Genomic DNA, 27,581 nt, shown 5'->3' on the forward strand with positions numbered 1-27,581 from the left:
AAAAAGCAAATAATATTAGCCCTCAACCATAAAAAAATAATAACGATTTTATTATTATTTTATATAAAATATGCAGTAATAATGGCATCCAAGCAATTGAACAAGTTCCAATTTAATCGGTTATTTATTATTGACAGCCCGTTGCTTTCAACCTCCTTATTTATTTGTAGTGTTCAGTTTAAAAGAAACACCTCTAGCTAATTTACTTAAACATCATTTTTATTTCGTTTGTTCATACAGGTCTCGCTTAAAAATAGGTTAACTAGACAATTAATTACACGTATATAAATGTTTGTTATCCATACATAAACTGTATAAAAACTATGATTCGCTATGCTTAGAGGTTGCCGCAACAGTTGGCATTGGCATTGCAATGGTTCGTTGCATTTGTTAAAGTATCACACGCCGATATAAAAAGGTTGGGTTTACTTGCAACTAAGCGATAAGTAACATAAAATCACATTCGATTCAAATTAAGCCGAATACTAAAAGCAAACATAGCATAGCCCCCACTTCAAGTGGTCTTCATCTTGTGCTTCAAAGTAAAGTAGGCCAGGACCTTGAAGATCGCTATTTGGATCAGGATCATCATGATGTTGTGGCCAAAATCGCCGCCTTCCATTCCAAATTGTCGCAGCACAGTAACGGCGTTTCTATAACAAATAAAAAAAAATTGTTTATAATTTTATTATTTAAAACTTCCGAAGTTCAACTCAAATAAAAAAAAATTGTTTATAATTTTATTATTTAAAACTTCCGAAGTTCAACTCACTTGAAGTGGCAATAAAACTCCGTGGGCGGGCAGATCAACTGTCCCCGCTGATTTCCATATAGCGAGATTACCATGTTTTCCAGTGCATAACGCAATGGCGATATATAGGCCATAAATCGCATGGCCGCCGGAATGTGATTCAGCAGGATGAGAAAGCCGGAGAACATCAGCATACAAGATGTCGAAATAGCGCCCACAAAAGTACCATTCTGAATGGGAGGTTTATGATGAAAATGGGTACAAATATATTTCGATGCTAAATATATTTTCTTACCACTGGATTTAAGATGGTGCCCAGGAATACGCCCAGACCATCCGCACAAATAGTAACCACCACTGCACTCAACAGGTATTTCACAAATCGTTCCATTTCAATGGGCTGGTCCGTCATCAGATATCCTATCGTTATATAAACGGTCGAGAAGATAATCTACAAAAAAAATAAATTTAGAAGAGTTTAAATAATTAAGTACCCCTTATAAAAAATACTAAAATTGGCGACCTCCAAAAAATGTGTTTAAATATCAGTTTTTTGATCAAAACTATGGAATATAATGGTTTAATGTTGGAATGCCATACATCGTTGAATTCGTCATAAAATTTCCAACAAACTGGCATTCACAGCTCAAACATTTTGGGTTGGATCAAATTTCGAAAAAAATGATGATGGTACCCCTTATAAAAAATGCTAAAATTGGCGACCTCCAAAAAATGTGTTTAAATTTCAGTTTTTTGATCAAAACTATGGAATATAATGGTTTAATGTTGGAATGCCATACATCGTTGAATTCGTCATAAAATTTCCAACAAACTGGCATTCACAGCTCAAAAATTTTGGGTTGGATCAAATTTCGAAAAAAATTATGATGGTACCCCTTATAAAAAATGCTAAAATTGGCGACCTCCAAAAAATGTGTTTAAATTTCAGTTTTTTGATCAAAACTATGGAATATAATGGTTTAATGTTGGAATGCCATACATCGTTGAATTCGTCATAAAATTTCCAACAAACTGGCATTCACAGCTCAAAAATTTTGGGTCGGATCAAATTTCGAAAAAAATGATGATGGTACCCCTTATAAAAAATGCTAAAATTGGCGACCTCCAAAAAATGTGTTTAAATTTCAGTTTTTTGATCAAAACTATGGAATATAATGGTTTAATGTTGGAATGCCATACATCGTTGAATTCGTCATAAAATTTCCAACAAACTGGCATTCACAGCTCAAAAATTTTGGGTTGGATCAAATTTCGAAAAAAATGATGATGGTACCCCTTATAAAAAATACTAAAATTGGCGACCTCCAAAAAATGTGTTTAAATATCAGTTTTTTGATTAAAACTATGGAATATAATGGTTTAATGTTGGAATGCCATACATCGTTGAATTCGTCATAAAATTTCCAACAAACTGGCATTCACAGCTCAAAAATTTTGGGTTGGATCAAATTTCGAAAAAAATGATGATGGTACCCCTTATAAAAAATGCTAAAATTGGCGACCTCCAAAAAATGAGTTTAAATTTCAGTTTTTTGATCAAGACTATGGAATATAATGGTTTAATGTTGGAATGCCATACATCGTTGAATTCGTCATAAAATTTCCAACAAACTGGCATTCACAGCTCAAAAATTTTGGGTTGGATCAAATTTCGAAAAAATGATGATGGTACCCCTTATAAAAAATGCTAAAATTGGCGACCTCCAAAAAATCAGTTTAAATTTCAGTTTTTTGATCAAGACTATGGAATATAATGGTTTAATGTTGGAATGCCATACATCGTTGAATTCGTCATAAAATTTCCAACAAACTGGCATTCACAGCTCAAAAATTTTGGGTTGGATCAAATTTCGAAAAAAATGATGATGGTACCCCTTATAAAAAATGCTAAAATTGGCGACCTCCAAAAAATTAATTTTAAATTTCAGTTTTTTGATCAAAACTATGGAATATAATGGTTTAATGTTGGAATGCCATACATCGTTGAACTCGTCATAAAATTTTTTAACAAATTGGCATTCACAGCTCAAAAATTTTGGATTGGATCAAATTTCGAAAAAATAATAAATAATAATAATAACAATAACAATAATAAATTTATACAATGAAAACCAGAACGTGGGTATTCAAAAGTTCATCAGACTTCGGACGTTATAAAATAAATAGTAGCATACTTTTAGGCACCTTTATAAGTAATTTCAAAACCCTAGTAATATCTGTGGTCCCCGTGATAAATATATATTTTTATATACCAATTTTACAGATATATTTTTTATTCCCAACTAAGGTGTAATATAGACTCACATGAACTGGAGTGGAAGTGATAACAGTGGCAATGTAATAGGTTCGCAGTTTGTACCAATTATTGAACGTTTCCTTCCTGATGATCTGAATTTCAGAGGGATCTGCAAGACATTATCCATTATAGAGTTAACCATAAAGTAATGCAGTCTTCATCCTAAACTTACATCTCAAAATGCCCGGCATAATGGTGGTGTACCAGAGATATACGCAGTGGATCATAATCATGCCAACATTGGATATTTGTTTGGTGGCATTGCTACCCGAATCGCCAAAGAACAGACCGATTAAAACGGAGCAGATTATGTGAATGGCCAGTTTCAGATAGGTTACTGTCTAAAATGTAAATATAGACATTTAGTTAATATTTTAAATGGGATAATAGTTCTATATGGCTTACCCAATCCCTGAAGAATTGCAGGTGACAGCGACCGATTAGCAGCCAGAGGCGCATATATTCCGTGGGCGGATACGTGTGCCTGGTCAGATCCTTCGATGAGGCCATGTTCTGGATTTCGATCTTCTGGACCTGCACCTGAACCTGCCCAGGTGACTGGGATTCGTTGAACTTGGCCACCTGTGTTTCACTGGGCGGATCGGCAGTCTCTCCCTGCATCAGTTGCTGATCGTATCGCCAGCGGTTGTCCTTGGCGGCTTCTGCCAGCGTCTCGGTCTGATCCCCGTAATCGCCGTTCGCGCATTCCAGCACTGAAATAATTAACACCTTTAATAACACGCCTCATCCCTTTACTTTCCATTTATCAAAAAAATCGAATTTTTGAAGAAGAATGCACAGTAATATAAGTGTCTTAAATGTTACATTCGAGAAAGAATTCTAAAGGCTAGTAATTAAATGAATTTTAATTTTAATAAAGAACCTACATTTACTAAGTTTTTTTTGGTTTATCAATATGGTAATAAGAAATGTATGCTGATGAGGGCTTTACCAGATCGTATCATATAATCACTGATTGTAGAAAGGGCAACATAATGAACCAATTAACAGGTAGGCTTAAATGAGTAGTCATGGCTAATGAAGCGAAGGGACAAGGGGCAAGGGACAAGGGAAAAGGGAGGGGTGTTGGCTACCATCTACTCACGGAAATCGGCGGGATTGTGGTAGGGCGGGCACTCCAGGCCCACGTTGCTGAGAAACATGACCGTGTTCTGGGGCGTGCCCTGGTAGGTGCATCGACCCGCACTCAGCACGTAGATCAGGTTGAAGAGATTGTAGATGTTGGTCGACGGCTGGTGGATCGTGCACACAATGGTGCGGCCCTCGTTTGCCAAACCGCGCAGCAGCTGGATGGTGTCGACGGAGGAGGAACTGTCCAGACCACTGTTTAAGATCAGAATTAAAGAGGTTCAAGGTTGGTTTATGTTCAGTTCGATTGGGCTACGCCAACAGGTTTCGAGGACAATAGTCCTCTCACTCACGTTGTGGGCTCGTCTAAAAATAACACCGCTGGATTGTCTATCAGCTCCAATGCGATGGACAGGCGCTTCTTCTGGCCGCCACTCAGGTTGGAGCACTTCGTCTGACGCGCCTTGGTCAGTTTCAGCGAGTTCAGCAAGTAGTCGATCTGTAAATCACATGTCAATTAGTATTTCTCCCTTGATTGGACACTCAAAAAATCTTAGGAAACCAAATTTTCGGATTTATATATATATATAAAAAACAAAAAACTAATTTTTCAGATTAATATATATATTATTCGCACAGTCTGATTTATAAAAATTACAGATAACGATTGTTTTAGATTTATATATACAAAAAATCAAACAACTATTTAATCACATTCTTATAAAATTCATATATTTTATTAGATAGTATGTACAAGGGAGAAAAATATTTTTTAACTTTCTGTTTAAAAAATATTTTGTTGTTGTTAGGTCCAAATTTTGTGTCTAAGTACCAATTCTTTATAATATGTTTCGTATGTTTTCTTGCAATTTTAAATTATTTCAATTTTAAATGTATAAAAAAAACAACAACTTTTTTCTCAGTGTTTTTCTTGTTTACTTACCAGAGTTCTTTTTTCCTGTAGACTGACGCATTTGTTGGAGATTTTAAGTGTTGCCGCCATCAGCATCGTTTCCTCGACGGTGAAGTAGGGAAAGAAGTGATCGTCCTGCATAATGTAACCGCACAACTTGCGGGCCTTCCCGATCTCTATCTTCCCGCTGACACCGGTTTTGGTCAGACCCGTGAGGATGTTCATTAGACTAGATTTACCTGCCCCCGAGGGACCCATTATTGCGGTCAGTTCGCCCGACTTAAATGTTCCTGTAATACCCTTTAGCACCGATTTCTTTTCTGTGAATAGACAAGAAATGGGCAAACAACATAATTAGTAATGATATTGATATTTAGATAAGTGAACGAAAAATTAATTAATTAACCTCGCTTTAAATTGGTTACCTTATATAAAGCCATGAACTTAAGCTGAGATTAATAACTATTTGTATAAGGTAGTAGAAATTTTGGTCTGTTGAATTATAGAGTTATACAAAAATTGGCTTGAAGCAAAAATTTGTAGTTTCAAAATGCAAATATAATATATTATTTTGATTTCTTAAATTGAGTACTTATAATTTCTCAAAGACACTTGACTACAAGTTTATTTGGTGTTATGTGCTTAATGATCCTTAGTCAGTTTCATTTTTATGTTGCTACCCCAAGTGAGTTTCGCAACCTTTTCACCTATTTCAAATATTTCACATGTGCGGAGTAATTAAGCTGCGTACAATAAGGTTATCAGGTTTGGAGCCATGAAAAAAAGCCCTCATTTAATGTTGCTCACGTCATAAAACAAGTTTAATATACATTTTGGATGGGTCAATCTAAAAAAAGATGATAACTTGTTCCACTCAAGACTCAAGCCTCAAGCGCAATCTTTTAATTCGTTTCATTTGCGATAACTGTTTGCTCTATTGACTTTAGATTATCAAGGAGTAACACCTGCGGTCCGGGATCTTTACTTCCGGCCCACTGTCAGGGCTAATAGAGATAGTCAATTTGCACTCGAGACTACTCGAAGCACTCGGAAAGAAACGTGCTAATCCGATTTGGACAACAATAATATATAAATATATAGTTAATTTATTAACATGAAATTTACTTTAAGTACTTCTTTAATACTGTTGAAATGTATAAATTAAATTTGCATTATAAAAGCAATAAAAAGATGTAATAATGAGATTCATTTTTTATTTGATTTGTCCCAACTGATTTCTAGACATATATATTTTCTAGTGATAATATTAGTTTAATAGTCTTACCTTGCATCTTGGGTACATTGACCTGGTAGACGAGATCTTCGAAATGTATGTCGATGCCGTAGACATTCTTCAGTAATTTGCTGCTATCCATTTTGTGTGTGTTCTCGTATTATTCCGGAGTAATGTTTACAAACGTTCTCGCTGATTTATTTTGGATGCTTATCGAAATTAATTAGCTTTGACTGCTGCTTGCTGTGCGCATTATTTACTCGTATCAAATTCGGAGAGCACTTTTAAATTGTTTTCGAAATGGCTGCGTGAAACAACAGTATTTATAATGGATTACAAACCATCTGGCAATGGTTTCGAGTTGCAATTTGTGTGTGGTTCGGAGGGGGAATCAAAAAAACAAAATTATATCACTGAGCACTCGGTATAATGCAATGCCTGAAAGCCCTTACAGTGGCAATTAGAGCGCGTCTTGAACTGGAGTGACCTCAAAGTTCGTGAACTGTCGAAACCGAAACCGAAAAGCGTTACAAGTTTATTATTCTGTTTTTAATTTCGTTATTTTTATTTTCTGTTTTCAGTTTTCTGTTTTTTAATCCCTGTTTTTATTTTTTTGTTTTTTATCCACTGGTTTTTATTATCAGCTTTTGGTTTATATGGTTTACTTTTAATGATTTATATTTTCTGCTTTATTTGTCTGTGTTTAATTTTCTTCTGCTTTTAATTTTCTTTAAAGAAAACTAAAAGGGAAAAGTGTTAAATTACGATTTTGTCAAAATGCCTCTCTGCGCATGCGCCCCCGTTGGCAGACAGCTGATAACTGCGGAAGAAGTTGCCGTCGACTAAAACGTTGGGGCCTCTGCCGCCGATTCTGCTCGCGTCGACGCCGACGCCGAGCAGAGCAGCAGCTAAAAGCAAAATACTAAAGCAAAAAACAAAAACAAATTTATAAAAATTATAATCAGGCAGAGCTAAGCACATTCCCATATCAAATATACAGCGCGGCAATGCAAAATGCTAACTGGAAGTCAACAATCGAGCCGGCAAAGTGGCGTTAAATTTCAAGTTTAAGTCAGGCGATTGTCGCCTTTTACTCAATTTAATTTTGATTTTTTTTTTTTTTTGGCCGCCCAGAACAACAATTTACGACTCAAGCGCATTAACAAATCTCTCACACCTGCGCAACACGAACAATTATGAATAATAAAAACTAGAAAACAACGGCCTTGCCCAAAACCAGAACATCCAACACAAATGTGTGTACACAAAAAATCCAACTTAAAATTTATGTGCGAAATACCATTCTTGTGATTTGTTCGAAATTCAGTTGTAAACAAAACGTGTGAAATTTTGGTACAATTATAATCTAGTACTTATACCCTACACTCAGGGTTGCTATATTTTAAAGATATTATACAGATGTTATATTTTATTAACGTTGTTTGTTAAATGACATCATATGATTTGTATAAAATATATTCTAAGGAATATTTTTTCACAACCACAAGAATGTGTCATAAAATCGGTCCCACATCTAATCGAAAATTCCAGATTTAACTGAAAACTCTACCTCGCACTTCTCCACTTGCCAGTTTCAAAGAACTTCCGCAAATTATTCAATTAGTCATGGAACACGTAGCTTAGTTATAGGGAAAACACCCCCTACGTGACTTTCAGTTTCTTTAATGATGTAACTATTACAGCCTGTAATGATCTCGGGAAATGTGCTTGGGGAAATTTGCTAAATATAAAACATGCCCTACAAGTGAATTTAAGGAACGGCTCATATATTAGTATGCAAATAGTGTAGAGATGGATTAAATTATTTTTTTCTAGGAATTGATCTCCCTTAAAATACTAATTTCTGCGCTGACTCATTGAAGATCTGTAAGTAATATGCCCGATTTTTGTAGGTCAGGTGATCGAGTTTACTGCAAAGAGCATAAAGAACAACAGTTGTTCGAAATCGCGAGCTCCATAATAAAAGCTTTCGGCGATTGCAGCACCGCCAAAGAGTAGCAACCGAAAATTACGAAACATATAATTACCGAATTACATCCAAGGAGAAAAACCGTTGAAATTGTAAAAAAAAGAGAACGTTGCGGCGGTCAGTTCTTAGAACAACAACTTGTTTGACGACAAGTTCAGAAAAAGTGAAAATGAATAGAGTTGAAGAGGTGTAAAAGAGCAGGAGCAATGCAAATACAGTGACCGCTCAAAAAAGACACTTTCTAGTTAATAAAGAAGTATTTATTTAGGAATTTTATAGAAATGTTAAATAATTATATGGTAAACTGACATAGCCTTAAACGATGGGAATAAAGTGTTAAATAGCTATTAAACATCATTGGGTTATACACGCCCCTTTCTAATTCATTAAATCAAGACATCTGCTTTTGTAATATATGCTCTTGGTAATGATGAGAAACTTGTTTAATTTTTACAAATTTCAATGAAATGGGTTGTATTAATTTAATGAGTGAATAAGACAAAGAAATGCGACTTATTAATTTTTAATATTGCTTAATTAAGCAGGTTGATCAAGTTTTATTGTTCTGCACTCTAAAATTTATAAACACTTTATTTAAAACAGCCATGAATTAAAACCAAGCTGATTACAACTACATAATTTTTAAAATTGAGCAAAAACCTTCACAAACTTAATAACGCCATAAAACTAAGGGCTTCTTATTTCAAAATGACCACTGTAATTGCCGGCTGTCTTTTGTGTTTTTTTCTCATTTTGCGAATCTTGTGCAATGAAATTCCCTCTTTGAATGGACAGCAAAAGTCCGCCTCAAATCGGGGACGAGTTTGGGGCTTTAGAATTATATTACGTGACCGTTGATTTAATGACTTAAGATTTTTGTACGCCACTTGGCTGCACACAAAAACCTTCGCAGCGTAAACAAAAGTGATGAAAACAATACGCACGGAAGCAGTAAATAAATATTTTATATACTAGTAGGTACATATAAAATTGAGGTTATCATTATGATACACCACTTAAAGCCGGCAGCTGTCCGCGGCTCCCATGGTTATCTATTCGCTTCGAAAATAATGTCAATTAAAGCGGTGCTACCTTCGCCGTCGAAGCCTCTGACCCGCAGGTTCGATAAAATTACAAATGCAGCCGACTATCGGACCAAGCGGCAAACGGCAAGCGGCAAACGGCAATAACAAATAATAACAATAAAAGTAATAACAACGACACACATGTCTTGGGAAGGCAAACACTTGTGCCCAGAACTCTGTGGAATGCCACTTGCTATCAATTAAAATAAATTGTAATAACATTGCCTTTGACTTTTCCACATTTGAATTGAGTCATTCGTGGCGAATCTCCCCATATTCTGCATTATGTATTTGTATTTGGTTTAACACAATCTTTTTAATAATATTCGTGTATTTCCATGTGGGATATTTATTGAAAGTTTTTAAAAAATACCCTGCGGTTTTGAAGTTACAAATGCCTCAGAACTAAAGTGGGATTTTAAATTAACAAACACCTCAAAATTCCCATTTTTAAAAAAATTAAGATCTAATTTTTTTTTATACAGTCTTATATATCCGCTGATAAAATATAATCCTTTCTGTTAACTTATTGATGCGCAGAACTTTTAATCTATTTACGAGCATGACTCATCCACTGCTACTCCCACTATGTAGAACTATTTCCAACCATAAATTGTGCGATTTAATCTACCACCGATTGTGTTCCGGGTGTTGGGAAAAACAGATGCCAGGCATAATACGTTCTAATCTTGGTCTTGCATAAACAAAACAAATCGCATAAACAAACCGGCAAGTGCTGAAAAGAGAAGTACTAGTACTTCGTCAATCAATCGCTTGTGGGATCGGATCGGAAAAGTTTCTGTACCCGTTGCACGTGTATATGTGATCACTATTACGGCACTCTCGGACCCGTAATACTAACTAACATAAATAATGGCATAAGCTAAGCTGATGCTATAACCATCTACTACTGCTATGTCTGCTATCAACCCTTTGTGATTTACCAGCGGAGATTCGCATTCAATTAGCCGCTATTGCGCTTGCATAATCGCCATATGCAAATAAAGTGGCTCATTCATGCACAGATCTTGACACGACGTTTACACTAAGAAGAGACTTGAGGCTTGGGCAATTATCAGCTGTCAAAACTTCAGGAAAGGTGTCAAGTTTCCGTCGGTTCTGTCAGCAGATTTAGTAATACCTTTTGAAAGCTTGCAAAACTTTCTGAAGTGTGGACAATGAACCCGAACCCTGTGGCAATAATGCTATAAGTAGCAGTATTATTGAGCTACTGCATTCGGTTATTTCTTACAACTTTAACAAGGTCTTATATAAATCAAAATCTTGTCCGTTTATTCTTTACTTTATACAAAAGCCACTTCTTGTATTTAAAATGATGAACAAGCAATAAATTATTAGTGGCCTTTTTTAATACCTGTATTTTTTATATATTTATAAGTAATGTTAAATTTACAGGTTATTAAAGACTTTTCAATGTCTAGATCTTTAAAGTAAAACAATCTCAAAAAATCTTTACCATCAGGAAAATTACATTGAATTACATTACGACTAAATTGGCATTGTTTTCTTAAATTTTAATATAAAAAATTAATAAAAAAACCGGAAATAAACTAGGATTAACCTTTATTGTTTATGAACAAACATAAAGGAAGGAATTTTTCTATCGTCTAGACTTTCCCAAAGGGAATGCGCAAAAAATTCAACTGCCCCACATAGATAAAGCTTTTGGAAAAACAGACTTTTATTTCCTCGAGGAGATAACAGCTTCTGAATGCTACAGTGTGTGCTAGACAACAGTGGAATACAATTGCGAGACACTGAGTGACGCTCATTCATACTTTTAAAATCCACAAATAGAATTTTTCCTGAAGATACCGAACCACTTGCCGTTTATTCTCTCACCCGATAGATATAACGAATAAAGTGGAGACAAGGTTAGACGAAATCAAATTATGCTTTGGGCTACATTGTTAGCTCGTGATCATCTATTCCACTGATTAGAGGAATCCGAATTCAAGGCCGACCGGGCTGGGAAACCGAGACTCTGATTGGACTTTATTGAATCGGATCGCATTCGGTGCATCCATGTGGTTTGCTTTTTAATTGAAATGGATTCCCATTTCCTTGGGGCACTTGTTGTGCGACCGATAAGTCGTTTGTTTGCCCTAATAGATGATAAGGAGGGTCAGGCTTTTGCACAGCCGCACCCTCACGCCCCCAGACGCACACTCATATAAATGCTCTATGTGTCATCTGCACTGGGAGAAAGATAAATAAACATGTTTCTTTTTTCCTTTAATTTAAAATCCCATATCATTTGGGAAAGTTAAAGAAGAAATCCTGAAAGTAATTATTTTATATGAAACATTTGTAAGAGTTAAAGAAGAAATGCTTAAGGTAATTGTTTTATAAGCAAATTTTTTTTAAATAAACAAATCTGTATCAGAATCTATATGGATTTTGGATGTTTCTTACTTTTATCATAAAATTAAAATTATTAAAACTAGACTGCTTCATAATTTTAGAAACAAAAAACTCCATATATTTATTTTTGAACAGCTAGCCATATTAAGTCAATTATTCAATTACAAATTCCTTACATCAGGATCACTTTTCGGTGATATTTCTTTCTCTGCACGTGAAATGACTGACTTTGTTTGCACTTGTGTTTAGTTTGGGGCGCGAACTTGAAGCCCCATGCAAATGGGTGGGTATTGCATTACAAATTGTACTTTTCCACACACCACTCACCACTCACCACAAACCACCCACTGAAACCACCCAGCCAGCGAATGGAGCCTGCTTTTGGCCCACATTCTGCGGCGGTGACAATGGCATCGTGGTGTCCGCGAGGGTGGGGCTATCTTGGCATTGGCTCTAGGCTCTGGACATTTTCCGTCCATGTCGGGTGATATCATCATCACAATTTGGCAGGGCATAATCGCTGACTAATAAAATGCAAATAAATACTCCAGTTTATTTGATCAAGACACCCGAGGAGACGAGGAACCGCGAAACAAGTCCAAACATTCGGTCGTTAAAATACCGCACACACACACACATACACACACAGGGCGTATGCTTGATGGGTGGCAATGGCATTGGCCGCATTGCGTAGCCGAGATGGATGCCCCGGTGAAAGATGTTCCGAAATTTTTCCCTCACACACCAAACACACCGAAATAATCTCGCAGTGAACTTTGATCTTCGAAGAATCGGCCGAGTATAAATTGTTATGCCTCACTTTGTTTATGTGTGTCTACGCTCTATTTTCTGTATGATTTCATTACAGTAAGAATAAGAACCAGAATGCGAGGCGAAGGCCCCTGAAAAAAAGCGGAGCAGAGAACCGGGTAACGTGCCAAAAATTAAATACAATGGGAAATGGAACACAGCTGGACATTAAAGCAGCAATTCCCCATCAAAGTTCAATAAGGTTTGCATTTTCGGTCTCGACTTTTGTGGCATAAATTTGAATGGATGAGAGATACCAGTTTTTCATTCCATTTGCGTGCGATTTTTTGATTTGCTCGCATATTTTTTGATTCTGATTCTTTCCCTGACTCACACGAATTGCATTTGATTTGTAAGGAATATTAAATCTTGCGATCACAAGTACTTTTGTATTGTATTCTCCAAAAACACACACCAAAAAACACACACAGCAGTGGTATTTAATAGTTGCCGGGAAAAAATGAAAATTTATTTATAATTTCTGGGTATATGCAAGACTTTGGATTTGTAGCACGCGCGTAGAAGAACCGACTATCTATATATATATATATAGAAAGAAATATATATATATGCTTCTTTGCTCGGACGTGGGCAAAACGCTTCCGAATCGCTCGAATTGCGACGCGAGACTGAGGCGACTTTCAGACAGCGACTGGCTAAGTACAACGCAGGCCGTTCGAATAGTTTATTTTCTAAAGCGTTTGCCGGCGTCACCGCAGAAATACGGTATTGGATTCGATTGAAGAGCGGCGGGACGGCGGGACAGCGGGACAACGGGATGGGTTGTCTACTGCTCGTAGGGCCCACTGTACCAAATATTATTAATAAAAGCAGTCTCTCGGAGCGTCTTCAAGCGCAGGCCCCATTGTTTATGCTATCCGGCGTGATTTGTGTGGCGAATTAAATTCGATTCTCAGTATTGTCCGCGATTGGGACAATGTGCAAAATGCATATCACATTTTTGCGTTTTTTAAATACGCTTTTCGAGGGTATTATGCAAAATACAAAAAGCATTTTGATCATGTAAAATAATGTGTACTATATTAAAAGAAATTAATTAACTTGAATTGTATAATTTACAAATACAATTTAAAACTACATTTTAAACTTCGTCTGTAACAAAAATGTATATCGATTTGCACATTCCTCAAGTCATGAGAATGCAACCTGCCAAATCTATCTGATAGGTAAAATTTATTTAGGTATATTGGTATTCAGCATTGTTGTTTTTCACTAATCACACTCAATCATTTTTCTGTTTACTGATGATTATATAATCACTGATAATATGACATTTAAGGTTACCCGTCTGTGATAAAAGGGAGATAGTCGTAGTTTTGACATTTAAATAGAAAAAGCATACGGAAACAGATTGAATTTGAATATTTACTGTGTTGTTGTGTGGATTATCGCTTTCGAACCCTTTCTGTTTTTATAGAAGTATAGTGAAACGAGCAAAGTCCACATTCCTGATGATTCCTATTCGTTTATAGTTTGATAACTGGAAAAGTGCTTACGCATGCTGAGAAAGGGATTGAGTTCTTTATAGAATACTAAAGCAACATTCTCGTAATAAATTATACAAAACCCTAAGGTGTAGCTGATAAATGGAACAAATCATCCATAGACATATTATTTCACACCTTTAAGATTCAACGGTTTGTCAGTCGTAATGGATTAATAATAGACTATTATAATTGATTGTGAATATATCAAAAGCTTTCAACGGGAATTCCACTTTTGCGGGATTAAACATTACTGGGATTAAACGTTTTCACTCAATAGATGTCATTATTCATGAAGGGTATCCCACATGGCATTTGTCGTAAGTCGGCCCCTTCGATTACTCTTTTAATTAGACGGTCTTATCGTGCTGAAAATGTAACATATCCAGGTCCATCATGATATACGACCCTATATTTGTAGAGCCCGCCCAGGGGAATACAGTTATTTGCACTTCAATAATAATGGAACGTAATAGGGACAGATACTCGTGCTTGTTGATTGTTATCGGTATGTTATATTATAGTATATATGTACCTATATACAGTGAGTTTCACCCTTGTAAGACCCTTTGTAATCCACCTTTTGAAAGTGTGCACAAATGATTGATTGATCCAGATTGGCTGCACGTGCATTCTAATCGATCGTTAAATGAAAGCACATTTAATTATAAACATTTGTTGAACTATTTCAACTCAAAATCGGTTTACCTTAGTATACTTTCCCGTGATGCACTATTAGATTAATATTGAGCTGCTGTCTGTAATATTTGTGTTCCTGCAAATTGATAACGTTATCGACGTCAATTTTTGCCTGAGCCAACAAAATCCTAATTAAATGCTTTGTAAGTACATTCGAATAAGCTATTGCAGTAAGGAAAATAGCTAATAAAAATATTATTGAGTTATTTTCTGTTAGGGATGTTTACGTTTTCCCTTATATGATTTTCAAGTTAATAAATGGTTAATTAAATTAAATCAAACACTTCTCAAGTGTTTAATTGTACTTGTACTTAAAACGTAATAATTTGCAACCGTAATCGATTAGGAATCTCAATCGCTTTGCACAGATAGTATTTTCAATTAATTGTTAACCCATAAATATTATTATGACACATTAGAATGAGAGCCCGCTGTTCTGATTACCATTTTGATTGATGGGCGAAGTTTTATTTGTTATTTGTTCATTGCAATACTCAATCTGGTTACTAATTCACTATAGTTCTGACTTTCATATGCATAATAATGACCACTTTTTTTTGGATATAAAAACCAGTTTTCTATTGACGGTAAACAAAAACTTGAAAGTCTGTTTGGAGTCTAGACTATATATATGTATGCATACTGAGTCTTTCTTTTTTTGTATTTATAATTATATAGATGTGTTTATAGTTTTTCTTATCAACCAAAGGCAACCACAAATCGGCGTCGACGGCGAAGTCGGCTTCTCTGTCAGCAGCAATTTCCCTGCGTGCTTTGATCCGACATGCGATCGTGATCGCGTTTGACATTGACATTGAAATCGAACATCGTACGCTGCGGACAGCGCATACAAAAACGCTACGAATACGACGACAGCAGCAACAGCAACAGCAACAGCACCAGCAGCAACACAAAAACCAGCAGCAACATCGGAAAGTACTACAGCAATACCAGAAGCAGCAACAAGGGAAACAGCAGCAACAACAGCAAAAACGAGTAAGGCAGCAAACCCATTCACAACAGCAACACGAACAGCAGCAATATCTGCAAGAGCAACAGCTATGGTAGCGGCAACAACAGCAACATTAAAGATATTTTTAAAAGCTTACTGGCAACATGAGAAGCTAAGACAACAGCAACATTAATATTATTAAGTAAACACCATGAGCAATATTAGAGCAGCAACATCAATATTAGAAATACAACCAGCAACATCAGAAGCTACAGCAGCAGCAACTTCGGCAAACAGATAATATACAAATTTTGGAAACGACAACAACCGGCTGGCCTTCTTGGCCAACAAAAATTGGAATAAAACAAATATAGTAGCTACGAAATTCAACAGCAATGGCCAAGCATAAAAAGCTAACCGCCAAAAAAAGCTCGTTGGGAATGCCGCTGACCCCGTCAAGATCCCCCCGATCCCCCTTCAAATGTCTATAATGGGTGGTATTCATACGACGACGATTTTGGGAGGCCTTTGGGGCATTGTTAGCGGAACTATGAGCAAGGGGGTGCGGCGTGTGCATCGTCACGGTTGACTGAACTCAACGCTCTACTCGCGCACCTTAGATAAATTTCAATGAACTGCATCCAATAAAATCAAACGGTTTTAGGATAGTATTTAATGAATCGAAAGTTACTCACAAGGTTTGACAATAACCTCTTATTATTGGCTTAAACGGAAACTGCAATAATGGACATTAAAAGATGAGTTTTCATTTCTGAGCACAAATAAAGATTTTAAAAACCAATTTAGACAAAAAGCTACAAATAGGAAGTTTTTTTCTGAGTAACATATATTTAAAATTATATAATATTTAAAATCAAGTTTTTCATAGTATCAAATACAAGTTACTTCATATCATAAAGTTGTGAATGCTGAATTATAATTTTAACAAGAAAAGCAAATTTTGTTGGGGAATAAAAAATTGTATATCAAATATTTTTAATAACGTTTGCATTGGTAAGCAAAATATTCTTTATTAAAAATAATATTACAAGTCCATAAAAGCTTTACGCCAATAATCATACATTAAATTTAAAACAATAAGCCGATTCCACTTCAAAGTCACTTAGTTAGTAAACGTTTCTACAGCTTTGTATGGCTTAAAGTGTTGAAAACAGCGTTATAACGTAAGTTTATTAATTAAATCAGTCGTTTTTGCATTAGAACCCAGTGTTCATAACAAATTGAATTATCGATGCCTGTGAAACGTCAATCAGGAAACCTAACGTTTGCAAACCCATTTGATAATTATAATTGAAACAGAAGTGTCTAAGAGCCCATAACTCGAGATGTCTTATAGATATGACGTAGACACTTGACATGGACAGCTACTTTGTTGATAACCGGTTTGCGGATTTTAAAACATTTTGATATGATTGTAATTTAAGCGATTTAATGGGTCCAGTTTCTTTTTGAAACTTACTTTACAAACATGTAAAGATAGAAATTACAATTTTCAGTTAGCACCTTTTATAATAACTAAATTGGTATTTGATAAACGGAGCCAATCAGGCACATTTCCATTTATTTATCTAAATCAATTGGAATAAGATCAAATGGAGAATTTGATGAATGCATTTCGTGTATCTGATTGCAATTTTTATTGACTAAATCGAACTGCAAGTCAGGTACCAAGATCTGACAGCTGTTCTAGACGCTCGTGAAGTAAAGATTGTAATTTGACTGATTTTCAATATAAGTATAAATTCAATTTAATTTGCATGGCAGTCACGACGATATGCAAATAGCAAGATGGAGCTAATAGTCACAATTTCTGAATGAATTGTATGGCGAGTGCACTCACCTTTATTTTTGCTCACTTTAGATCGATTGTTCAGATCTTCGAAGAATATAATTCAAGCTTGACCGCTCTGACGCCTGCTTTTAACTTAATACTAGCAATCTTAAGCTTATAATTAAAAACGGGTCAATGTAAAAACTTATTTCATATATTAACCCGTAAAGTTTTTAATTGCGCTCGGTCACACACGCTTTAGAGTCCGGTGTTACTGGGTGGAATCGACTGACTTAATATCAGATATTAAGGAGAGCTACTACGCCTCCGACGTAATTCGATTCACGTGTGGCTACTTTGTCATTGCCAGAAAGTTTAGTCGGGGGATCGAACAAACCCTATCGAAACGTTGTAAATTATAGACAGTGCCGCACTTTAACTACCCGGATATGATAGTATATTGATAGATGCACACACACAGTTTGCGGGTATTGATTTCAGGTTTAAAGTTTAATCGTGACATGACATTGAAGCTATGATAACAAAATTCCCCAAGAAGAACATAAGTGGGAAATTTTAGTTATTAAAAAATATTTACAACTTTATTTTCATTTAAAAGGCAATAAAAAGGTTTTTAAATAAATTTACAATATTTAACTATAAAATATTCGTTATTTATTCATAATTTCGATTTCTCCCTTAGAACATTAAATCCTTTGAATTTAATAAACCATTTTATTTTTCTCATCGCATTATATAACGTTATCTACTGTTCGATTTTGCGAGCAACTAATATGACAGAAACGTGTTTGTAAAAAAGTTGTTATCAAAGTGAGTGATGTTGGGGAAACTGTATTAATAACAGGCTGCTCTTGAAACATTTGAGGCAAACTCCAGTCAGCTCAAGTACGAGCAAACTAATAAAATTTGCTATAAAATTATCGTTTTTGCGGCACCCAATAATAAAAAATAAGATGCTTTAATAAATTAATAACGCATTTAAATAAATGCTGTGGTAAATGTATTTTACATAGTTCAATTATTCAATTATTATCTTATTTAGTTATTGTCATACTTCCTCCATAGATCGATTCAGCCGGCAAACTTAAAAAGTACAGGCAATTAAAAGTAACCTCGCTGAGGTACTTAAACTAGTTGAACCATCCGGTTAAACTACAGTTTATAACCCTAATTAAGTGCTAGATTTCGCTACCAAATAACGGTTTTTAATTTATTACAGTTTAAACTTAATACGACATGCAAGCGTTAGCACAGTGTCAGGCTGTGATTATTGTATCAAACTAGTTCTATTTGTAGAGTAAATCAATCACCAACAACAGAAATGTGCATGTAATCTGAACCTAATTCAACTGCAGAGCATTTTTTTAATATATTCATACTTGTCCCTTCTGGGTGGTGTGTAATTTTCATGTTAACAAATTAAATGATTGCTAACGTTATTAATGCTTAACGGCTGCTTACCCCTTTAACCGGTTTGAGTGTGACTTAAGGCGAAGGGAAGTGCAATAAAAGTTAACGCCTATTTAGGCATTACTCTACCTAATCTGAACTTGATCTAACCCAATAGACTTTCAGTTGGAACGCGGCTTCACGTGGGAAAGTCATTTGACTTAATTAGCGAGCACAAATCAAACTCGGGCTTTAATGGTGTATTTTTATTTATCTTTGTTTATGGTATGGTTTTGGGCAAGGGAATGATAAATCTTTTTACACTTACAGCGAATTAATAAAGTTTTTACGCATTAGAGGAAAAGTATTTGAAAATGGAAATAACATCATAAGTGCTGAAGGTAGAAAAACATTATTGTTTTATTGTTTATGGTTTAAATTGCGTTTTGTTTCAATTACGTGTAAAGCTAGCCATATATATAATTTAAAATTATCTGCAAAATAACCAGTTTAGTTATTTAAAATTCAAAAAAGATTATTCCGGGTTTTCTTGTTTCACTTTACATAGGTTGAAGTATTATGCTAAATGTACAAAGCCCGTAAAATAATATTTGCGGATTGGTTGGGTTCCAAGCTAAAGCTTTTATGGAAGTAAATGTCAAATGGTTGGAAATGTAATAAGAAAAAAATTATAATATCCCGCAATGTAATTACGTAATAAAATATAGTATAAGTAAAATATAAGTCCTGAGGGTCCTAAGGACTTTCTGAGGTTTTCCGGGATTTTGTATGATCCCGTTTCTCCCTTCCCAAGTTATACTTAATCTATAGTTTTTAGAACAAACTTACAAATTTGAATGTATGAAAGCCAAACAAAACATACAAATATTATATATGTAAAATAAAAAGAAACGACTGGCACATACTGTTATAGATATAAAACTTTCTAGTTCTTATTCCTTGACCCACATAAATGCTTATGATTTATTTATTAAGTTATTTAAGCTTAAGTAAGTATCAGTGTGCGTATTGTCATCTATAATTTAAAACCAAAATCTCAAAACTGCTCTAGTTCGATAAGGACCCACCGCAGTTTTATGATATTTACGATTTTCAGATTATTTTCGTTTCCCGAGTTCATTGCATTACATTTCCAATTATGTTTGCTCCTCTGGAATTATCTCAGCGAATCAACAGTCGCAGCCAAGTTGGACAAAGCGGCTAAGCTGAAGTGGGTTCCATAATTGGAATTCAGCCAAATCAAAATACCAGCAACAGTGTGGGAAAATGAAACTGAATTATTGAGCAAAGATTGTCCGGCCATTTCGACCATTGCCTTTGCCATCGCCATCGCCATTCGTTCTGCCATTCCCTCATTATCGGAATCCATGGCAACATTTCGCTATTTGTCGCCCATTTCTGAGGGATGTGTCTGACTTAGTTCGCTTGGCCCTTCGTGCTTTCTTTGCCTTTGCCTTGGGTTTGCCTTTGCACTGTGATTTTTTCAATCAAAATTTGAAAGCCAACTTAAGCTGAGCGGGATTTGGCGAATGTGTTTGCCAATGGCTCTGCTCTGTGGAGGTCCTTGGGCGCTTTTGGGATCCCTATTCCTGAATTGGGTAACCAAGAATCGCGAACCATCCGTATTCGTCCGTATCCGTCCGTCTGTTTGGCTGTTTGTGTGTGCTTTGTCTTATTTTCATTTCGCCTTGCTGGTTTTTATTTGTTGTCTGTTATCTATTTGTGTTTACTTTCCCTTCGCCATAAGGCGACAATCGCTGCCATCATCATCACAATCATCATCATTGGCATCCCGACATCACCATTTTGGGGCCTGGGTGCGTGGTAATCTAAGGATGATGATACTCCCCAAACTAAACTAAATCAAAACCGAAATCGAATCGAATTTATTGTCATCTCCATTTTGCGCCTCAGATTATGCCACAGATTCCGTCCTCGGGTTTCAATTTCGGTGTGAACTTTCGCTCTTGGGTTCACAGCAACTTGGAGTTGTTTTTTCGCCTTTTTAGATGCTCAGTAATTTCGGCTTCAAAGGGTATATTGTGTTATTAATGATCAAAAAAACAAAATATAAATGCTGAATTACCAATAATTCTTAATCTTTAAAAATATATTTTGTTTATGTTTAATAAATTAAAATATATAAATAAAAAAATGCCATCGTAGTGCAGTATAAGGAAATTAGTTAATTTAATTATTACAAATTTACCATACATATAAGTTCTTATTCCAAAAATCTAAAAATACTCTTTTGATTCGTTATTGTTTAGTTTATGAAGTCAGCTTGTTAGCCCCTTAAAGTAGGCCATAAGCTATTTCTAGCTTTTAAAGGATATCCCAAGGTCGACTACAAATCAGTTATTGCTACGGATGATGATTTCGCTTGGCCTGAAGCTACAGGTTATGATGATTGCTGCTGCTCTGTATTTTGTGCTCTGTGCTTTGGCATTTTGTCTGCGTTTTGTTTCAGATATTCGCCCTCGCAATTTCTGCTGATTGTTGTGTTTTGGAGCAGCTGCAATCAAAAATACATCATCGGCGGAGGAGAAGTCCTCCTCTGTCCCAAGTTTTAGCCATCGATTGTTCTGTGCTTTAGTGGCAAACTGATGCTGACATGTCGGCTTACCCCAAAATACTTCACTTTCTCCAGCAATTAGTCGGGATCAAAGTTAAGTTGCATGTTGCATGCGATTGGGAAAATTAAATTTTCCACCTAATTGTTTCGCAGGGAGGTGTTCGTGCGTTTGGCTTTCCCAGCATTTCCTCCCCAGCTTTTCCCACTGACAGGTTGAGAAAACCAAGTGTGTGAGTGGGTGGCATGTAGAAGCCGCGACTTCAACTGCCAGCTAGTTGGTTTTCCCGACTTTTCCTGCAGCTGGCATTTGCTCCGAATGCCCAGACAGAATCGCTGAAGCTGACAGCGGCAACCCAAATGCCCCACCCATCCACCGCCCACAAACCCCCTATTTTACCACCCCCTCAACGACCTCCTGCAGTGCGTGTGTGTGTGTGTGGGCGTTGCATTGATTTTATGGGCTTGCACATTTCATCATCACAACTTTTTGTTGCGTCTTCTGATTGCGGCTTACAATGCGTCAGATGCAATCATTTTGTTGCCTGTCTGGTTGCGGTTTTGTGCTGTGGCCACTGCAGCCAGCAAATGCATCATTCTGAAAGGGCAGGTATATAAATTACCAAGCGCTTAAATTAGTTTACCTATAATTATGTTTGCTTTTTCAACCTGATTTTATAATTACAGCATAAATTTAACAATAAGCATTTGTATTTTTTATGATTTTGCTTTACAAAATTCTTAAAGAAAATATTTATAAACTTACATTTATATATATATATTATTTTGTTTTAATTTGTAAGTAAAAGAATAGACATTCTAAGGACGTTATTTACATTTCATTTTTAAAACCACTTGCGTTTAATTTTTTAAATATTTTTAAAGAAAAATAATAGGTTTCAACCTGATTTAAATTAATTTTTTGCATTCAAATTACAAATTAAATTATTTAGCTAAAACATGGCACTAAAAGAAATTTTTTTTTAATTTGTTTTATTGCTTTGCCTGTAAACAAATCTAGCAAATTAAGTTGTCAATGTCCCACTTTCATAGTTATTTGCTCTTTTTCTCTACTTTGACCTGACATATTCGACTCGATTTGTGATGCAAAAAAAAAATGGAAAATGGAATATTCAAAATAATAGAAGAACAAAGAAGGGCAAATTTGGTTTTGATAGAAAGTCATGTCAAAAACAATGTCCCAACTATTGTGTGTCATCCTTTTTTTACCGAGGATGCCGAGAGGCAGAGGGGCACTTGAAAATTGCTCCACAGACCCGTTGAGTTCAAGTTGACCCTCATCAAAAGCTAACTAAAAACTTTTCTTTTTACTTTAGTTTTTGTTCCGATTCCCATCCTATCGTACCCCCGCATAGATATATCTATGATGCTATATGTATGTATGTACGACTATCTCCGTGTGTGTACGATTTTGTTGTTTTTGTCTCTTGGCCAAAGTGGAAAATAAATGGTTCCACAGGATGACCATTTGCGTGGTGTGCATGTACGTATGTGTGCAGTTACAGTTGGGGGTCAAATTTAATAACATAGTTACATTTTGCAAATGTTTTCCAACTTAAAAATACAAATAAACAGAAAAAAATAAGAAATTTAATATGGCTATTTATAGCGTATTAAATATACATTTATAAAAACATTTTTAAAAATGCATATGTAAATGAAAATAAAATAATTATCTAAAAATTTATTTATATTCATAAAATCAATGAAGAATTCCCTTATTTGTTATTATTTTTTTTTTTTAATGCTTATTTAATGAGACTATTGCTAGTACTCTGCCCTCTGTTAAACGTGTCGTATATGTTCGTATAAGCGTCTATCCTACCGTGTATGGTCAAAAAGTTGAAAGCCGAGCGTCACTTTTTGCACAATCCGAAACAATAACAACAAAAACAACATCTGTGGCCAAAACAAAAGTCAAAAGGAAAGTCCAAACAAAAAATCCAATAGAAATTTAAACAGTTTGACGCATTAAATACTCATTGGGCAAGTTGCCGACTTGGATTTTGGCACTAGGGTGGGTTTTTGGTTATTTTTTTTTTTGTGTAGAGAAAAGGGGTGTTATACCAAAACCCACTAACGACTGGGGGAACAATTTTGTGACATACCAAATGGAGCTGGTTATGGTTTTGTGTACAAAATAGTCACGTTCCTAAGTTGTGCAATATTTGCCTATAAAATTTAATTGCATCAGAACTGATATTAAAAAAAAAGAGAATAATTTTAAGGGTTAGCGTAGAAGGTTTTTAATTAAAAGTTTTATGCATTTTTGTAAAAACAAATGCTAGCCCAACGAGTTTTATTTCCAACATAGAATTGAGCCAAACTTGTAAGTCTGTATCTTCAATAAATATTTATAAGTTCAACCTTTTTCCTTATCTTATTGTGAGAAAATTTGGCCATCGACACTTGACCGCCCACTCCTTCTGCTCAACTAATACCCACAAATCTGTTGAATGTCAAGGGGCTCAGGTGGTTAAACTTGAATCCCTCGAATCCATATTTAATTATGGAATTGCAGGCCTTCTCAGGGCATTTAACCCCTTTCCTGACTGCCTAGACTTAATTAGGATTCCGTGCTCATCCCGATCATAGTCATAGTCATCATAATCATCGCAGTTCTGTGTTTTGGGCGGGCGGTGTCAGAAGTGCCACTTCATCAGTCAGTATCGAGGCTACCACAAGACCACAGCCACGGGGAGTTATACGCGCCAACTGTTTTCCAACTTCTCGCCCAACCATACACTACAAAAATATTGATAGGACTTTACTTTTACCTAACAAGGTACAATAAATAATTGAACAGTTTGAAAAATATTTATTTAGTAAATAGTTTGATAGTTGAAAATTCTTGTATGTTTTTTTTATTGCGAGTATATTTGTTTGAATAACAACTATAACATTAAATTCATAAAGAACACAAAAAAACTTTGCTACATATAATTCTTCAATATTTAATTCTAAAAAAATGGCATGGTATGATATAATATAAAAGATAATTTTATATTTTAGGCATTTAATGTATAACCCCATTTTGTTTTATGTGCAGTTTATTAAAGGGGTGCCCAGTGATGGGTACCAGTCGTTTATGTTTCTGGGATTTTCGGCATGGCAGGGGAGGAGTTTGTGTGTGTTTTGGGGCTACTCCCCATTGTTTGCACTCCCGACTGACGAGGGCCCAAAGGCGATCCGCAGATTTCGTGGGACGTGTGTGTGTTTGGGTCTGTCGGTCTGTGGGTCTATGGGGTTTTCGGTGGATTTACTCGAGGGCATCTGCTCGGCTTAGCGCTAAAATGTGTGCCTACCTGGGACTAACTGGGCCCCCTGCACACCTGTCATATTCTGGTAGCCATGCATGCATGTGTGTGTGTGTATGTATATGCTGCTGATGGAATTTTAATTAAATACTCGGGTGTCTATGTTAATTTATATGCGCATATGCTTAGCCAGCCAGCCAACCAGGCAGCCAGCCAGCCAGTCTGTGTCTGAACCTGGTCCTGGTCCTGGGCCTGGCCAATTCCATTTTCCGTTTTGTGTTTTGCGTTTTCCACATTGATATGACGACGATGGGAACGAGAATGAGGACTCACCTTTGAAGTGGCTGCGCATGTTTGTGATTAAGAGCTTTTTGGGGCCCACGCGTCCTGCTTCCTTAACTCAGTTTCATTGTTTAAAATTTAATTATAATTTAATGCTTAGTAAGCACCATTTCTCGCTTGAAGTTCTTCGTCATTTTCCCCCTTTTCTGGTTGCTGCGGTTTGGTTTTCCACTTGATATTATCACGTCGCCGTCTGTCTGTCTGTCTGACTGACTCACCCACTCAAAATTAAGGACCTTTGGCTTTGTCTATATACCTCTGTTTTCGATTCCCTTCAAGTTCCTTGGTTTCATCGGGCCTTTGTCTGCATTCTCTGTTCCCGTCACCAGGCTCCCTTTTGAAGATGAAACCCAAAATAACTTGATATGGAATTAATTCGCCGCGTTGGCTTGGCTTTCTGGAATTTGCGGCGGCAACAGATTGGCATTTTCACATCAAGCTGGCTTAACTAATTGTGGTTCAAAGGAATGCGCTTAAAGTTATCGAATTCGTTCCATTCATTTGTGCAATATCATTATAACATATTTTCAGTAGGTTTACCAAAATTGAAAAGAAAAACGCTTTAAACTTAATTCAATGATTATAAATTTATTTTTAAAAAATATATTGGCATTGCTGTCAATCATTTGATAATCTCTCTCTGCTATCTACAATTTATTTAAGCCTATGTATATCCTTAACAAGTGTATCTATTGGTTTCTCATTCATTGGTGTCCAAATGCAGATTCATCTTGGCCAGATTGGCTCTGCTGATGGCATGTCCTGGCTGCAGTTCCAAGGCTCGGTGATAGCATTCCACAGCATCCTTTCGAAGGCCACGCATCTGCAGGATGGCTCCCAAATTGGCATGAGCATGAGCTGCCAGCGGTTGCAGAGTAACTGCCTTTCTATACCACAGCTCCGCTTCGGCCAGGCGGTTTAGGAGACGCAGTGCATCCGCTACACAGGATTGCAGGGTGTAATCGTGGGGCGCCAAGGCAGCGGCTCGCAAACGAAGGCTGAGTGCCTCATGATGGCGATCCTGTTGCTCTAGAAAATCAGCTGAAATGGTATAAATATATCAGTAAAGTAATAAGTAATTGAAAAAAAAAGTTTGAATTTTAGAAAAAGCACTGGAAATTTATAAAATGATTTAAAGTACTGAATTGAAGTTTTAACTATCATACAATGAAGCAATCGCTAAAAATCAATAATATAAACATCAATCAATCAATATTTCATAATGAAATAGTTGTTTAAAGTATATTGAATCAATAATAAACCGAATAGTTCCTGTCTTGAATATATTAAATTAATTGTAACTAAGATCTTAAAACTAAGATCTATCAATATTTTTAATTAGTTTACTATTCTTACCATAATGGTGATGGGAACTGACCTCCAGAGGCGCCAGCTGCAGGGCTCTTTTGAACCAGGACTCGGCCTCAGCCAGGCGACTGCCCTGTGGGTTCAATAAAATATTATTAAATTTTTATTTAGTTTACAGTTTCGCAACTTACATTTCTAGCCAGTGTTTGGCCATGGGTCACGTAGACTGCTCCTTGTTCCGGCTGGAGTTCCAGGGCCAATCTCTGCTGATGCTCGGCCTCATCCCAATCCTGCAGCTCCGCATGGATTTCCCCGAGACGCAGGTGCAGCACTGCCCTCTGCTTTTGAGGCAGCAAAGCCAGAGCTTTTAGGGATTCGTCCAGAATCGATGCAGCTTCCTGCAGTCTTCCTTCGGAGCGGTAAAGGCCACTCAGTTGCAGGTAGCAGGTGCAGCGAGCCTCCTCGTGGGCCCCTCGATCCCGCACCCCATGTCCCTCCATACGAGCTCCAATCCGCAGCACCGAGATGGCTTCTTGGCGGTGGTCGCCCAGGGACATCAGGGAAATGCCCAGATTCAAATATGCCACCGCCAGTTGGGGACGCAGTTCGATGGCCCTGCGATAGCATGGCACAGCTGAGCTGAAGTTTAGTTGCTTCTGGTGCACCACGCCCCTGAATTTAGAAAAAAAAAATATTTAAAATTTATAATTATATAATATTTATACTAATAATATTTTTCAGTAAGAATAGTAAGCCAATTGGCATTCTAAAATAGTTATTTTTAAAGTTATTTTAATAAAACCTTGGAATGAAATAATTATTTATTATATATAATTTGTATTTGGATTATGCTTAGAACAAATCTTGCACAAAAGACCAAATATTTTCAAATTTAAAGCACAAAACGTATTTCACTAATTTGATTTTATTTCAAACTAATTAAAAGCACTAAAACAATAAATCCTTTGTTCTCCTGTCAATTCTGAATCCTTCTTTGACCATTCAAATATTAAATTTCTACCCAAAGCTACTTAAATAATAAGTTTTGCACAATTGAAAACCAGCCATTCTTTGAGTTTTTTTTGCAGGCAAACAATGCACTCGGATTTCCAAGGAAATTCACTTTTG

The 27,581-nt window shown here is 36.1% G+C and overlaps 2 protein-coding genes across 6 annotated transcripts in view; both read right to left on the reverse strand.

Moving 5' to 3' along the window:
• Window positions 1-198: 198 nt before the first annotated feature.
• Window positions 199-13,199, reverse strand: LOC108147987 (ATP-binding cassette sub-family G member 1). 3 transcript variants are annotated; one of them, XM_017274802.2, is made up of 11 exons: window positions 12,990-13,199; window positions 6,356-6,608; window positions 5,101-5,390; window positions 4,511-4,656; window positions 4,174-4,412; window positions 3,474-3,781; window positions 3,241-3,409; window positions 3,077-3,177; window positions 1,047-1,202; window positions 773-981; window positions 199-653 (listed from the first exon to the last, which is right to left on the reverse strand). In XM_017274802.2, the coding sequence occupies exons 2-11, from the start codon at window positions 6,444-6,446 to the stop codon at window positions 515-517; spliced, it is 1,848 nt and encodes a 615-aa protein (XP_017130291.1). In that variant the 5' UTR covers window positions 6,447-6,608; window positions 12,990-13,199; the 3' UTR covers window positions 199-514. The 3 variants fall into 3 exon arrangements, with proteins under 3 accessions (XP_017130291.1, XP_017130288.1, XP_017130290.1); XM_017274799.2 differs by having other exon boundaries at window positions 12,960-13,199; XM_017274801.2 differs by lacking the exon at window positions 12,990-13,199 and adding an exon at window positions 12,909-12,926.
• Window positions 13,200-25,713: 12,514 nt separating this feature from the next.
• LOC108148008 (protein O-mannosyl-transferase TMTC1) overlaps window positions 25,714-27,581 on the reverse strand; it is a 55,612-nt gene continuing 53,744 nt past the window's right edge. For 2 of the 3 annotated variants that reach the window (XM_041710447.1, XM_017274838.2), the window contains exons 7-9: window positions 26,645-27,125; window positions 26,502-26,586; window positions 25,714-26,186 (exon numbers count right to left, since the gene is read on the reverse strand). In XM_041710447.1, the coding sequence (XP_041566381.1) occupies window positions 25,846-26,186; window positions 26,502-26,586; window positions 26,645-27,125 (907 nt within the window). In that variant the 3' untranslated portion in view covers window positions 25,714-25,845. The remainder of the gene's footprint in view (window positions 26,187-26,501; window positions 26,587-26,644; window positions 27,126-27,581) is intronic. The other variant, XM_017274839.2, reaches the window with a different exon arrangement.

Source organism: Drosophila elegans, unplaced genomic scaffold (assembly GCF_018152505.1).
Source record: "Drosophila elegans isolate 14027-0461.03 unplaced genomic scaffold, ASM1815250v1 contig_814, whole genome shotgun sequence".
In the NCBI taxonomy this organism is placed as follows: Eukaryota; Metazoa; Arthropoda; class Insecta; order Diptera; family Drosophilidae; genus Drosophila; species Drosophila elegans.

Coding starts and splice junctions, on each gene's coding strand:
- LOC108147987 (XM_017274802.2), bottom strand. CDS start 6,446: ATGGATAGCAGCAAATTACTGAAGAATGTCTACGGCATCGACATACAT. Junction 4,657..5,100: donor TACAGGAAAAAAGAACTCTG/GTAAGTAAACAA, acceptor TGTGATTTACAG/ATCGACTACTTGCTGAACTC. Junction 1,203..3,076: donor TCACTTCCACTCCAGTTCAT/GTGAGTCTATAT, acceptor TTTTTTTTGTAG/ATTATCTTCTCGACCGTTTA.